This window comes from Pieris napi, chromosome 16 (assembly GCF_905475465.1).
Source record: "Pieris napi chromosome 16, ilPieNapi1.2, whole genome shotgun sequence".
NCBI classification, from domain to species: Eukaryota; Metazoa; Arthropoda; class Insecta; order Lepidoptera; family Pieridae; genus Pieris; species Pieris napi.
Genome location: NC_062249.1, coordinates 5277281 through 5290964, shown reverse-complemented (window position 1 = coordinate 5290964; position 13684 = coordinate 5277281). Strand labels below are relative to the sequence as shown.

The following is a 13684-nucleotide window of genomic DNA, read 5'->3' as shown; positions in this document are numbered from 1 at the left end:
TCAAAATCAGTTTCTTACGTAATTAAATTCAAGACAGTGTTAGGATTAGATGGACGAAGACATATTATTTACAAGTATGCTAGTATAGGTCATAATCTATTCGACTAAACTGTGACCGTTTTATGTCTTGCGACTGAAGTAGGTATCAAGCATTTCAGTATGGACTTTTTGACAAATTAAAGTTTTGAAGTTATGTTTATACGGATTACTCTTAATAACACTTCATTTTTCAAACTGTCTAATAGCTTAATTTATATAGAAATAGTAATTACGAGGACTGGTTATTATAACGGAAGTTACTACGCATAATTTGCTATTTCGGCTGCTTGATTATTCACCGAGATTCGAACCACGGTCTTCAAGTCTTCAACCTCAACCCCTTTTGTAAATTTGGATGTGACCAAACTAGGTCAGAGGCAGTCTAATTTATTTATAATCCTTAATTATTATTTAAAGTTAAAATGCAATTGCATATACTAAAACAAAAAAAAATTGAGAATTAATTGTAAAATTATTTTTAGGTTGGTAGATGACAGATGCGTGGTTTGCCCTGAAGCCGGCGACCTAACTGATCCACCCAAGAAGTTTCGAGGTATTTATTATATTAATTAGTACTTTTCATTATCTATATCGATAATATATCGATTTTAAGTCTGAGTAATATATAATTCTAGATTATCTTAGTAAAATTTGTTCGACGGTTGGTAATTAGACTCTGTGAAGGACGAGAGAGGCTGGCCCGTGCCCGCATTACATTTTAATTACTTACCGTAATTGGAGTATACAGTCCGTTTATGTAAAAATAGTAAGTAAATTGTATAGTAAAACGTCATTTAATAAATTTTGTTTAATAGGACGACATAGCTATACGAATAGTATTCGATAGACGAATGTTAGTTCTTGGAAGCGTCTCCTTATATATATATGCTTATTATAAAAAAATAAAATTTATAAAAAATATCGCATTATTAAATACAACAAAATTTCAATTTTCAAATCAATTGTCTTATTAAAAAAAAGTATTTATGCCCACACTTTATATTTAGATTTAAAATTATAAAGTGCCACAAAGCATGACCACGGGTTGATACATAATTATACAATTGGGTTTTTGTAAATTGTAAACAAACGTGTCTTCATCCAAAATTATGTATTTTTAAACGTGTTTACACACTATTATATTATTATACATTTTATAATACAAATCAGTAACAGCCGCGTGATACATTAGAAACTTACGAATCACTATGACCCGAACCCAATAATTAATCTACAATCTCAGATTTAAAACAATCTTAGATCAGACCGTGACAGTCGATCGATCTCCTATCTGCATCCCAATAACCAAACCCTACGAAGGCAATCCATTTTTGGCGACGGATAAAATGCTCTTTGTCGTTCCATTTTACCGCGTTTACACTCATATTTGATACCTAATCAATGTAAGCCAAATAAAACCGTACAAATAACATAAATAATAAAAATATACATGTGTATGTTTAAAACATCTGTTAAGATAATTTACTGTTGAAATCGAGCTTTCGTCAACTGTCATTTTCATACAAAGGTCTATCCACAGACACCGATACGGCTAGCTTGTATCGACAGATGGCTATTAAAATCCGTCGATTGGTTATTACCACACTTGGTTCAACATTTGGATTAAGATTACTATCTCAGATGTTGGATTATAGGTTATTGGGTTCGGGCGTAAATGATCCCGTTGAATTATTTTATTTTTTATATAACCCACCTGATATATTTCAGATTGTCTGTTCAAAATATGTCCTATGAACCGGTACTCCGCACAGAAGCAGTTCTGGAACACTGCCAAGCAGTCAGCGAACGCCAACGCCGACACAGACACGGGGCTTTTGAAGAGGCTACATGTAAGTAGATGGTGGTCGTCACTTGTTCCTTTTTGTATGAAAAACTATAGCTCATGGATAATATTCGAAGGACCTCAAGGGTTTTGTACCATTCTTAGTACTTACCCTTAGACTAGTACTAAAGCCGTATGGTCTAATACGTTTTTGACATACTGGAAAATACTTAACGCCCAGTCTTGACTCTTAAATATTTAAATATGAAGTGTAATCTCGCTTCAAACCTTGCGATTCCTATTGTACCTCATATGTATCTATTCTGTAAATGTGTAAATATAAACCCCAATTATTCTTTCACTTGAATCCGGAACTTTTAGCTGTACTAAACTAACTCTTAACAATATTTAAGCAATTGTCTTTATCACACAATACAATTATAAATTTATAAAAAATATAATATTAAAATTTAGATCTCTAACTCGACAATCTAAAACTTGTCAAATTAGTTTGCCTATATTGATTCCAAACAATTGAACACTATTAATAAATATATATTAATTAAACTCTCTCAATTACTGCGGCAGGTAGCTGAATAGGGGATTAAAGTACTTGAACACAATACATTGCGGATTGAACCACTTAATCCGCATATAATAGTGGTATCGTACTGTGATAGTGTTTGTAGAATTCTATTTTTAAATAAATACGGTTTATTAGCCAAGATAGACTAATTATTATTAATATATACTACTAGTATGGAAACACGGTCTACTGTGCCGAGACTGGATAAATGAAATGAAATTAGTAAAAAACTAGGATTTTTAAAACTATCTTAATTGTTGAAGCGTTTATGTAAGTTTTTTGTAATAAACTAGCTGACCGGGCAAATGTCGTTTTGCCATGTATATCATTTATAATAAAAAAATAGGGGTTGATCGTAGAGGGGTGAAAGTTAGTGGTTGTATGTACTTTTGTATGTTGTATCATAAAAAAATAGAAATTAAAAATTTTGTCTAAAAAATAAAAAAATAAATTTAGGGGTGGACTACCCCTAACATTTAGGGGGATGAAAAATAAATGTTGGCCGATTCTCATAGATACCGGATAAGCACAAAAAATTTCATCAAAATCGGTCAAGCCGTTTCGGAGGAGTATGGCAACGAAAACTGTGACACGAGAATTTATATAATAAATAGGCTCCATACTATGGTCGAATTCGAAGTTCAAATTACGCGCCTCAAGCCTATTTTTTAAATAATAATAATTTATTTATTGCAAGAATATGGTACAAAAATGTGTAAGGTACAATCGTAAGTTCGCATATTCTGCCACACACAATGGCGCGCAAATTTGTCTTAAGGAATTTTACATTATTAGTCAAAGTCAATTCTTATATTATTTGTATCGTACATATCATATCATACTTCGCATATAAGGTGAAACACAAGCTTAGATATTTGTCAAACACTATATTTATAAACGCATCGTAATGCTTTCTATTAAAAGCTATTTGTCCTAATATGCGTAGAAGTCTTATATAAAGATAACAATCAAAGACTAATGATATTTTTTAAGCACAATTCTTTGCCAAGTGTAATATTTCTCGAAGATCTAAAAGATTGTGATGAAATATTATTTGTTCTGCCGCCGACACACTTTGATCGATGGAGCCATTAAATGCCTAGACAGATCTATTAGATCTTGTGGTATTTAGATTGATAATATTTATTGCTCATTTCGTAATGTGTTTTTAAAAGAACAGTGGTTTTTATAAAATAATCGAATTGAAGTTCTCAATCATTCTTAAATTAAGAGATTTATAATAAGAGCGCCTTTGTCCGAATAATTATAAACACATACGGCCGTTATTGGAACCACCTACCCAATTCTTCAAAGAGAAGAGCGTACCAATTCTTAAAATACCGGCAACGCAATCGCGAGCCCATGGTCGGTATCACATAACATAAGGGCCTCCTGCCAATTAGCCCCTGTTCTATAAAAAATATACGCATCATATCGATTTTTTGAAGTCGGTTAAAAATAGAGGCTAGGCATGATTCAAATCGATTCTGTTAATATTGTTTTCTGTTATACACTTTCGAATTAAAACGCGTTTAATGATAAATAACTTATGACATAGTAAATTATGTCTCTTTAATTAGCTTATTCCGACAAAAGAGGTTTTATGTTATTTAAGGCAAAGTTTTCTCTAGATTTAACACTAATAGCTATAAACTTATTGTTTCAGCATGCCGCGGAAATTGAAAAGAAGCAAAATGATATGGAAAACACAAAAGTCCTCGGAACAGTAGTGCAATATGGTAGTGTCATTCAACTACTCCACGTCAAGAGTAACAAATATTTAACTGTAAGTAGACTTAATCGTTACTAGAAGTACCTATATATACCATCTTCTTCAGTATACAGAATCATATATAAATATATTCAAGAATAAGTGCACTATTTAAAGTCTTACCCTTTTTATAAAAAGTAAAGGTTTATTTATTTATTTGTTTTCCTTATTTCCTATTTTTGCAGTAACTTAATACTAATACAATAGAAAACTATACTAAAAACATAATATAAACATAACAAGTAAAAACTTAAAACCTAAACCTATTTATAACTAATTGTAAATAATGCAATTAATTATTTATTAACAAATTTTAACTTATACCAGTTTTTTAAATAATTAAAAAATCTGTTTGTTATGTTTTAAACATAACATTAAAATATAATGTTATTTTTACTGTTTTATTTACTTTATTTGGTTTACATTGATTATCAAATATGAGTGAACTCGGTAAAATGGAATGACAAAGAGCATTTTATCCGTCGCCAAAAATGGATTGTCTTCGTAGGGTTTGGTTAATGGGATGCAGATAGGAGATCGATCTACTGTCACGTCTGATCTCTGAGATTGTGGATTGATTATTGGGTTCGGGCGTAAATATAGTCTCACAAGCAATAATGTTTAGGGTGCGCAAGACACGCGTAAATGGTGCTTCTCTGAGTAAATTCGTACGCGCCCGAGGCACTGCCAGCAATTGCGACCGCTTACCACGCCGAGTGTGGTTATTTGGTGCACACAGCCTCAGTCTCTAATGTTCTACGTCTTCTAATTACTAAAAAATATTGCTATTGAGTACTCGATTAATAATAATTCGTAATGGAAAGTTTTTTTTCGTAAAAATAATTTCCTATACAATTTCACCTTTATGTAACATACTTACTTTACAGGTGAATAAAAGATTGCCTGCTTTATTAGAAAAAAATGCGATGCGTGTACATCTTGATGCGAATGGGAACGAGGGATCGTGGTTTTATGTTATCCCCTTTTATAAGCTCAGATCGACGGGTAAGTTTTAAAGATGATTGTTTTTCGCCCTTATTTTATTAATTAACAAAATGTGCTAAGGTATTAACAAAAGTGAATATAGTGTAGAAATTTGGATCTCAAAGTTTTAAAATCTAAAGAGAAAAGAGGAGGGTATCATGTAATGTTATTTTTTATTTATAAATTTTGATGAGTAAATACATAATATTTTAATTCAGAAGACCGTCTAAGAAGACGACCGTCTAACTAGAACTTTTTTTAAATTCTTGCCTATTTTATGTAGTAGCTAAGCCCTTAATTTTATAATTTTTAGTGTGTGGGTGTTTTGAAATGCAAAGTATAAGTTATTATCTCTCTCATAGTTCCAGTTACCAGTACTTAGGACTAATAATTGTGTGCCTTTCTTCATGTTAGGGATATATTGGGGAGAGATATGTACTCACGGCTTTTTATTTTAAGTTGAAATTGTGAACGACGTCCACCGAACGGTTCCTATCATACCTTACCTTACATCCTACATTTTATAGAATGTATTTTATATTTTGTATTTGCGTATAATGCGCTTGACAACACATGCGAGAGAGTACTTAGTATAAACATTGTTTTTCAGGCGACAACGTGGTGGTGGGCGACAAAGTGATCCTAAACCCTGTAAATGCTGGGCAACAAGTGCTTCATGTGTCTGCCAATCACGAGTTACCAGATAATGGTGGATGTATGGAGGTAAGGGTATGAAGAGTGTTAAATGAAGTCATAATTAAATAACCAGTCCTAAGTTTAATAATTCACCATTTTAATTAATAATTAAATTAGCGTTTATAGTGTTAAAATGTTCATTTGTTTATAAGCATATTTGTAATACACAATAAACTTTATACTTGACACATAAATAAAACTTTACGAAAATTAAAAGAATTCCGAACTCAGGCTGTTGAAAAGAGAAGACCAGACTTAGCGCTATAGTAATACTAAGTATGTCAAATGCTGCCATTTTTGACAGTTCTGGCTAAGTCTAGACTCTGAATATTTTCATATTCAGATATACCCTATAGAATTTGCCTTTTGAGTAAAGTAGCACAGCAAAGAATTATATTATAGAATTTTTTTTAAATAAAGGATGTTTGTTACGTATACGTACGTAACTGTAGATTTTGTCAAGCTGTCTTTGTTAATCAATTCTTCTTTTATACAACACAGTAAAGATAAGTGTTGACAATGCGGTTATAATTTCTAGGTGAACGTAGTAAACTCGTCAACGTCCTGGAAGGTCACTCTATTCTTAGAACACAAAGAGAACCAAGAAGAGATCCTCAAAGGTGGGGATGTAGTGCGACTCTTCCACGCCGAACAAGAGAAGTTTCTTACCATGGACGCGTATAGAGAGAGACAGCATGTGTTTTTGAGAACCACTGGCCGGTCTAGTGCCACAGCCGCCACCAGTAGTAAAGCGTTGTGGGAGATTGAGGTGAGCGGGAAAAAATTCACAATAGCAAAAAACCAGTATACATACGAATAATTTTAGGTCAAAACTATTGAAGTTAGAACTCTATTTGTGCAATTTTTATATTGTATCAAGAATTAATTATTAGTATTCCTACAACTACTAAATGAAAGAAAAGGATTATCCTTTAAAAAAAAGTGCGTGCGCACAAAGTACACATGACAGAAGTGAAACTTCTTTGGCAAACAAATTTTTAACTCTTGTTCATATTTATACAAATCTTCGCTCTTTAGATTTCCGAGACTTAGAGGAAGGGAAAAAGGAAGTTATTTGAGATTTTAATAAATTATTTTGCATATAATATAACATAATAATATTTCATAAATTCTCTTTACGAAATTTTCATTTTAAAAATAGAATTTCTATAAGGTTTTATTTCCCTTCTCACTCTCTCTCAATCTCATCTCTCATGCGCCTTAAGAATTTTCACTTGAAATCTATTAAAAACAAAGAAATAAATAACATTATTCCTCAAAGGCCGGCAACGCACACGTGTGCGATGATTACCCTTTTTGGGCGTCCCGATAGGACACATTTAGACATTGTACATAGAATATATGAAATGCTAAGTTAAACTTTGTGCTAGGTGGTCCAACACGATCCATGCAGAGGAGGTGCGGGTCACTGGAACTCCATATTCAGGTTTAAACACCTCGCTACTGGGCACTACTTGGCCGCCGAAGCCTGCCCGAAAGCCTCGTAAGTTAATACCATTTAATTACATAACTTTTTAATTTTTTTCTTTCTTTACAATTTACATCTTAAATGTTGAAAACAGACAAAAGGCTATGGTAGTTTTCCGATTACAGCACTAGAGCGCATTATGCGGCATAATGCTCAACGTTGAATGTTCCAACTACAGCATCGCTTCGCACTATTGAGCACTCTCAAAAGTAATGCTCTCGCGTGACACTCGCAATCAATACCAACTCAGTGACAGAAAATTGACAAGTGTTTTTTCTTTAAGTTGGCATTGATCGAAATTTTGTTTATATATTATCGTTAGTTAAATATTATTTATTGTTGAAAAGGCTTTCGTTTCGTCATTTCTCATCCATGCTTTCGTGGCAAAGAACATATTTATCAAGATGAAGAAAAGGACACAATCTTATTTGTTTATAATTACGAGAATAAAAATAAAGAAAATTACTCAAAACGTAAAAAATTTTTAATGAAATAATCAAAATCCAAATTACTTAAAATAAGTAATAATAATAATTTGAAAACTAATTCACGTTCCAATTAAGCTTCAGCATAATTCGGCATTGTGCGTCACTGAGTCGCATTATGCTCTGTAATTTGAAAACTACCTATATAGTTTTTTAATGAATGTATTAAAATGCCTCTAAAAATATATTGATTTGCAGAGAATCAAGCAACGATGGCTTAGAACCAGCATATCAGCTGATATCAGTACCGCACTCGTCAGAAATAGCGACGCTCTTCGAATTGGACCCTACCACAATGACTCACTCGGACGCACCCGTGCCACAGAGCAGTTATGTTAGGTTAGTGAACACAGTACTATAAAAAGTTTGTATAGTGGAAAGACGGCCAGTTCGAAATGAAGGTTTAAAGTTAGAATTCAAACTTTAGCTTTAAACACAAGGAAAGGGAGAGAGTGATTGAGACCAATTGAGAGAGAGTGAGAAGGGCGAATTACCTTATAGAAATTCTATATTTTTAAATTAAAATTTCGTATAGAGAATTTATTCAATATTAGTATTTTCTATTTTATGCAAAATAATTTATTGAAATCTTAAATGACGAAATGTTAATTAAAATGCCACGTGTTACATTATCGAAAAAATAAATTTAAAAAAAAATTTATGTGTATTAATTTTCGGCATTTTTAATATTTTAATGACAGTTAAATTCATTAAATTCCTAACATAATATCTTCCCTTTTCCCTCACTCTAAGTGTCGGAAATCAAAAGTTTTCGATTTGTATAAATATGAACAAGACTTAAAAATTAGTTTGCCAAAGAAGTTTCACTTCTGACATGTGTACTTTTTTTATTTGTATTTTGGTATGGTATTATAAAAAAAATCTTGCAGACCAAATATATTACTTTACATATATTTGTCCCCAGATTACAACATCTATGTACGCACACCTGGGTTCATTCAACATCGATACCCATAGACAAAGATGAGGATAAACCTGTCATGTCGAAGGTAAATAAATAAATCGTTTATTTGAAAAGAAAGCGGTAGGGTACGGTATATTAAAATAGGTATCAATGTCGTATTAATAATCATAATGTCATAATAAGAACAATGTCAAAATGTATGATCTAAAAACTCTCCCTCATTATAAATTCAATTATAATTCCTTGCCTTTAAAACTTAGGTAAGCATAATCTTTTAAAATCCATATTTGTTTTTTTATAACCTTTACTATATTTTCACATAATAAACATTATAAAACGTTCTGCCATAATAGTAAATACACAAATTAACCGATTGGTTTTCAGGTTGGTTGTTCAGTGATAAAGGAAGATAAAGAAGCATTCGCTCTAATATCAGTATCGCCCAGCGAAGTAAGAGATTTAGATTTCGCCAACGACGCATGTAAAGTGCTGTCTGCTCTCTCTAGCAAACTGCACCAAGGAAACATTGAACATAATGAGATGAAGTAAGTTTGAACTCTATAAAATGCTCTAGCTACGAGTTTTAATAAATCAAATAGTTTTTACTAACGGACGAAGAGATTATCTAGTTTATTCGATACAATAAAGTTTTGACTAAATTAGCAAAAACTATTTTAGTTTTATTAAAATGCCCAAGTGTTTGTCAGTAATCCATATAATAAAATCATACCGATTACTTTCACTTCTTTTCGATTCGATTGTTACAAATCGTATAAGCAAATATTTTTTCCTTTTACAGGGCCCTAACTTGCCTCCTTCAAGACATAGTGTACTTCATAGCTGGGTATGAAAATGAGCCCAATAAATCAAAAGCTCTAGATCTCGTCGTGGAAAACCCTAATCGGGACAGACAGAAGTTGCTGAGAGAGCAGTATATTCTAGGACAACTGTTTAAAATATTACAAGTGAGTTTGCATAATTCGATAGTCTCAGTTCCGTCAAATCATACACGCTTTGAATTATCTTAATACTTGAGTTTCATATAATATCGTAATAGTTAATTGAATCTCTAGACAGTTAATTAAAAATCGATATTCAATCAACTCGCTAAAGTTCCGTCAGACAAGTGACTGCACGAAACGTTTAACGAGTTTCCTAAACGTTCCTAGACAATAAGACGCATTTCAACTTTGGTAGGGTGACCAAGATATTTGATTGGAAAAAAATATATATTTTCCTATATATATTGTCGTTTAATATTTCATTATTTAGAAAAATGAATAGCCAATAACTAACATAATAACTACTTTACTGCGACATATATATAACGATGATTTACTAAATTGTATATTCCTGCGCGAGTCATGTGATTTGTCTAAAAATTAGTATACTAATAGCAAAAGAACCTTCTTAGTAGTTCTTAAAAGTTCAAACTGTATGTTTTATTGATATTTTTAGAATGTAATTTGTTTCTAGGGTCCATTTGAGGAATCTTCGGAAGGCGAACCGTTCCTAAAGATCGAGGAGCTCTATGATCCCAGATACGCGCCCTACAAGTTTATATTCAGACTTTGTTACAGAATATTACGATTGAGCCAACAGGATTATAGGAAAAATCAGGTATGTAGTTTATTGTAAAATTAAAAACCTCAATAGAAAACAGAATAAAAAAAGTAAAAAAAGTTTTTGAAGTTATACTGCTTTTGGCGCGTTAGGGAAAAATGATGAGAGTAAATTTGTACAATGCGCGCGCACACCGTCACTAAAAACCAACACCCTGATGTTAGCGTTAACACGTTTACACACACGTTTTTTTATTAAAAGCAAACATAAGTTTATATGATATTATAAGTTTAACATATACGCGAGTAATGCCTTGTCTCATTTACGATAAAGATACCTTTTGTTCGCGATGTTATGAGTGCATTTATTTCTCAACAGGAATACATAGCCAAGCACTTCGGCTTCATGCAAAAGCAAATCGGTTACGACATATTAGCAGAAGACACGATCACTGCCCTCTTACACAACAACAGGAAGTTGTTGGAGAAACACATTACCGCTGCTGAAATTGAGACTTTCGTTGGTACGTTCTTAATGATAAAGTTCACTGGATAATGAAATTCAATTCAATTTTTTTGACGTGATAACGTCTTTAAAATCGTTTTAGTCGGGTGACATGTTCAGAAACTTGTGTCACACCAAAACCTCACGAGCGCGATCGCAGGTATAACGAGAGAGAGACGGACCGATCTCCCGTCTCATCTCGAGCGCTGCCAGTCATTCCGTGAATGTATGAAGAAAAATGTATATCACAGTCGAATAAGTAAACTTGTCATTTTACACCCGAAATTTATCATTAAAAGTGTGAATAAAACGATAGATGTAATTTAAAATTTGAAAAAATTGTTATCTTCATTAATTCCTTACTTCCCAAAAACTTATATCACCAATAACACGTTATCACGTAAACATCTCGATCGTAAACCTACTTTACAAACAACCAATATGTTTTTACCGTTATAATATTGTTTTTTTTTGTTAATGATTTTTTAAAGTAGGTTTATTATATTTTTTCCAAATATAGATACAAAATCTTCAACGACGAACATTGAAATTCTAATGGGTGATCCAAGATGTTTGTAAAATCCACCACTATTTAACATTTATTACAGGTCTGGTCCGCAAGAACATGAAGACCTGGCAATCTCGGTTCTTGGACTACCTGAGTGACCTCTGTATCTCCAACCGGAAGGCCATTGCCGTAACGCAAGAGTTGATCTGCAAAAGCGTCCTTTGTGCAAATAACGCTGACATACTTATTGAAACCAGGTTTGTGGACAGATTTTCCTCTTTCTGGTACTTCAATGACCGATTGCTACTTCCATAGATGTAGTATTTATTTTCCGGCATAATTATCTTTTATTATTCATAATAATTTCTCTTTTTTTTTACAGATTAGTGACCACAAAATATGAGAGCAAGTCTCCGGACGATGGTCAGAATTATTCCGTAGATGTTATATTGCTATGGAATAATAAACAGGTAATGAAGACCTTCTATAATTTCGACTCTAAATTTCGTCTCTCGTTTTAGACGTGTGAACTTTTTTTTCTTTTAATTTAGCTTTTTGCAATGGTCTGACGTAAACGTACCATTGTAAAAGAAGGATGTGATAATATTACTATTATTTTCGCAGTGCAAACGCCTTCTATCACAGTTAGCGGCTGAAGCAAAGGCGGATCCTCGTTGTGAAGCGGCAGCCATCTTGGATTACTACAGACACCAACTTGACTTATTCTCAAATATGTGCCTTAATAGACAATACTTGGCTTTAAACAGTCTTTCTCAACAACTTCATATCGATCTAATTCTTAAGTAAGTTCTTCTTTATGTTATCTTCATACGTATGTATGGCTGCATTTAGTGCACTACGGATCATCATTATTTGTTTGCGGGCGAACAGGTTGTTTGTCTAAATGCACTAAACGCGCGTTTAGATTCCCGGATTCGGACGTACGGAGCACGGACGCGCTCGTCGCAGGGTCCTCGACCGGACGGATGCCCAGCGGGCCCTGCTCTACTAAACTAACTATTGTAGTTCCGGACAACAGATGACCATACGTACCATCCGTATAGCACTTGATACAGCCTAATACATACGTGTATACGTACGTAGTCGGTCCCAAAGTTCTGTCATACATGAAAACAATGATAAAAACAAAAGTACTTATCACTTTTTAATGAGTGAAATATCAATGTATAGTACATTAATTAAGGAATAGAAATAACATGAAATTATTCAAAATGACCTCCCTTATTTTTAAAACAGGCCCTTAAGCGCCACGGCCAGTCGTCTATCGCAGCACGCACCATATTCATGTCGATTTCAGTGACTGATTTATTTAAAAATGACTTCAGAGTCTCCATTTTTTTATGTGTTATAGCACAGACCTTCCCCTCTAAGACCTGCCAAATTTTATAGTCCAAAGGATTAAGGTCCTGACTGGAGGAACGCCAAACCTCATGTCTAATTGAGTCGATGTTTTGACGCTTAAACCAGGCTTGAGTGGTCTTGGCTGTGTGTGAAGGCGCAGAGTCCTGCTGGAACACGAAGTGATGTCCCACAAATAGCGTGCTGGGCAGGTCTTTGACAAACTGATCCAAAACCGTCTCTTGGTATACTTTTTCACTGGTTTTGACCCCCTTTTCGCAAAAATGAACCTCAGTTGGCCCGTAATATGACACTTCCAATCAGACCATTCCTGATGATGGATGATGTCCATGTTGCACCCTTGTAACTTTATTTTTAGCTTCTTCAGAACTCCTGTCGTACACAATATCATTCTATTTATTGTATTTTTCTTCAATATCGAATTTTTTTTTCGTACGTAAAGAAGATGTGTCGGTGTCGGTTTTTCGCGTACCGCTTTAACAACACCTGCAGTCTCTTAAGCCTTATTGCTTTTAGACGAGCATCAAGTAAGTGCCCACTCTTTTTTTTGTATGCTCGTAGACCAAGATCTTCATTTAAAAGCTTTTTTACTATTTTCCTATTGACACCCATCTGCCAAGCCATCAATTTCTGTTTTCGGGCAGGATTTCTTACTATCCGCGCCTTGATAGCTTTGATTACTGCTGGTGTTCTTGTGGAGCGTGGCTGGCCAGTTATTTTCTTGTCCTCAACACTGGAGACTTCATTGTACCTATCAATAGTACGGTACATAAACCTAAGCGTTATATTCAAACTTTTGAGCAACTTGAAAATGGTACTCGGAGAGTGCCCACAGCGGTGCAACGCAATAACAGCTATTCGGTGTTCTTTCAATGTCCACTCCATCGTGAACAATTACGGAAAGTAATTGTTTTTTGTTTTAAAACAATAGTCAAACATTCAAAAATATAATGCAATATTTTTTTTATAAA

General features: G+C 33.5%; 1 protein-coding gene across 8 annotated transcripts in view; it reads left to right on the top strand.

Annotated features, from left to right (window-relative positions):
* LOC125057148 (inositol 1,4,5-trisphosphate receptor) overlaps nucleotides 1-13684 on the top strand; it is a 59574-nt gene that overhangs the window by 16560 nt on the left and 29330 nt on the right. For all 8 annotated transcript variants that reach the window (XM_047660639.1, XM_047660636.1, XM_047660638.1 and 5 more), the window contains 16 exons: nucleotides 522-592; nucleotides 1768-1889; nucleotides 4075-4194; nucleotides 5067-5184; nucleotides 5774-5886; nucleotides 6398-6628; nucleotides 7251-7363; nucleotides 8032-8172; nucleotides 8759-8843; nucleotides 9143-9303; nucleotides 9558-9723; nucleotides 10235-10378; nucleotides 10700-10844; nucleotides 11434-11590; nucleotides 11716-11803; nucleotides 11958-12136. In XM_047660639.1, coding sequence (XP_047516595.1) covers nucleotides 522-592; nucleotides 1768-1889; nucleotides 4075-4194; nucleotides 5067-5184; nucleotides 5774-5886; nucleotides 6398-6628; nucleotides 7251-7363; nucleotides 8032-8172; nucleotides 8759-8843; nucleotides 9143-9303; nucleotides 9558-9723; nucleotides 10235-10378; nucleotides 10700-10844; nucleotides 11434-11590; nucleotides 11716-11803; nucleotides 11958-12136 — 2154 coding nt within the window. The remainder of the gene's footprint in view (nucleotides 1-521; nucleotides 593-1767; nucleotides 1890-4074; nucleotides 4195-5066; nucleotides 5185-5773; nucleotides 5887-6397; nucleotides 6629-7250; nucleotides 7364-8031; nucleotides 8173-8758; nucleotides 8844-9142; nucleotides 9304-9557; nucleotides 9724-10234; nucleotides 10379-10699; nucleotides 10845-11433; nucleotides 11591-11715; nucleotides 11804-11957; nucleotides 12137-13684) is intronic.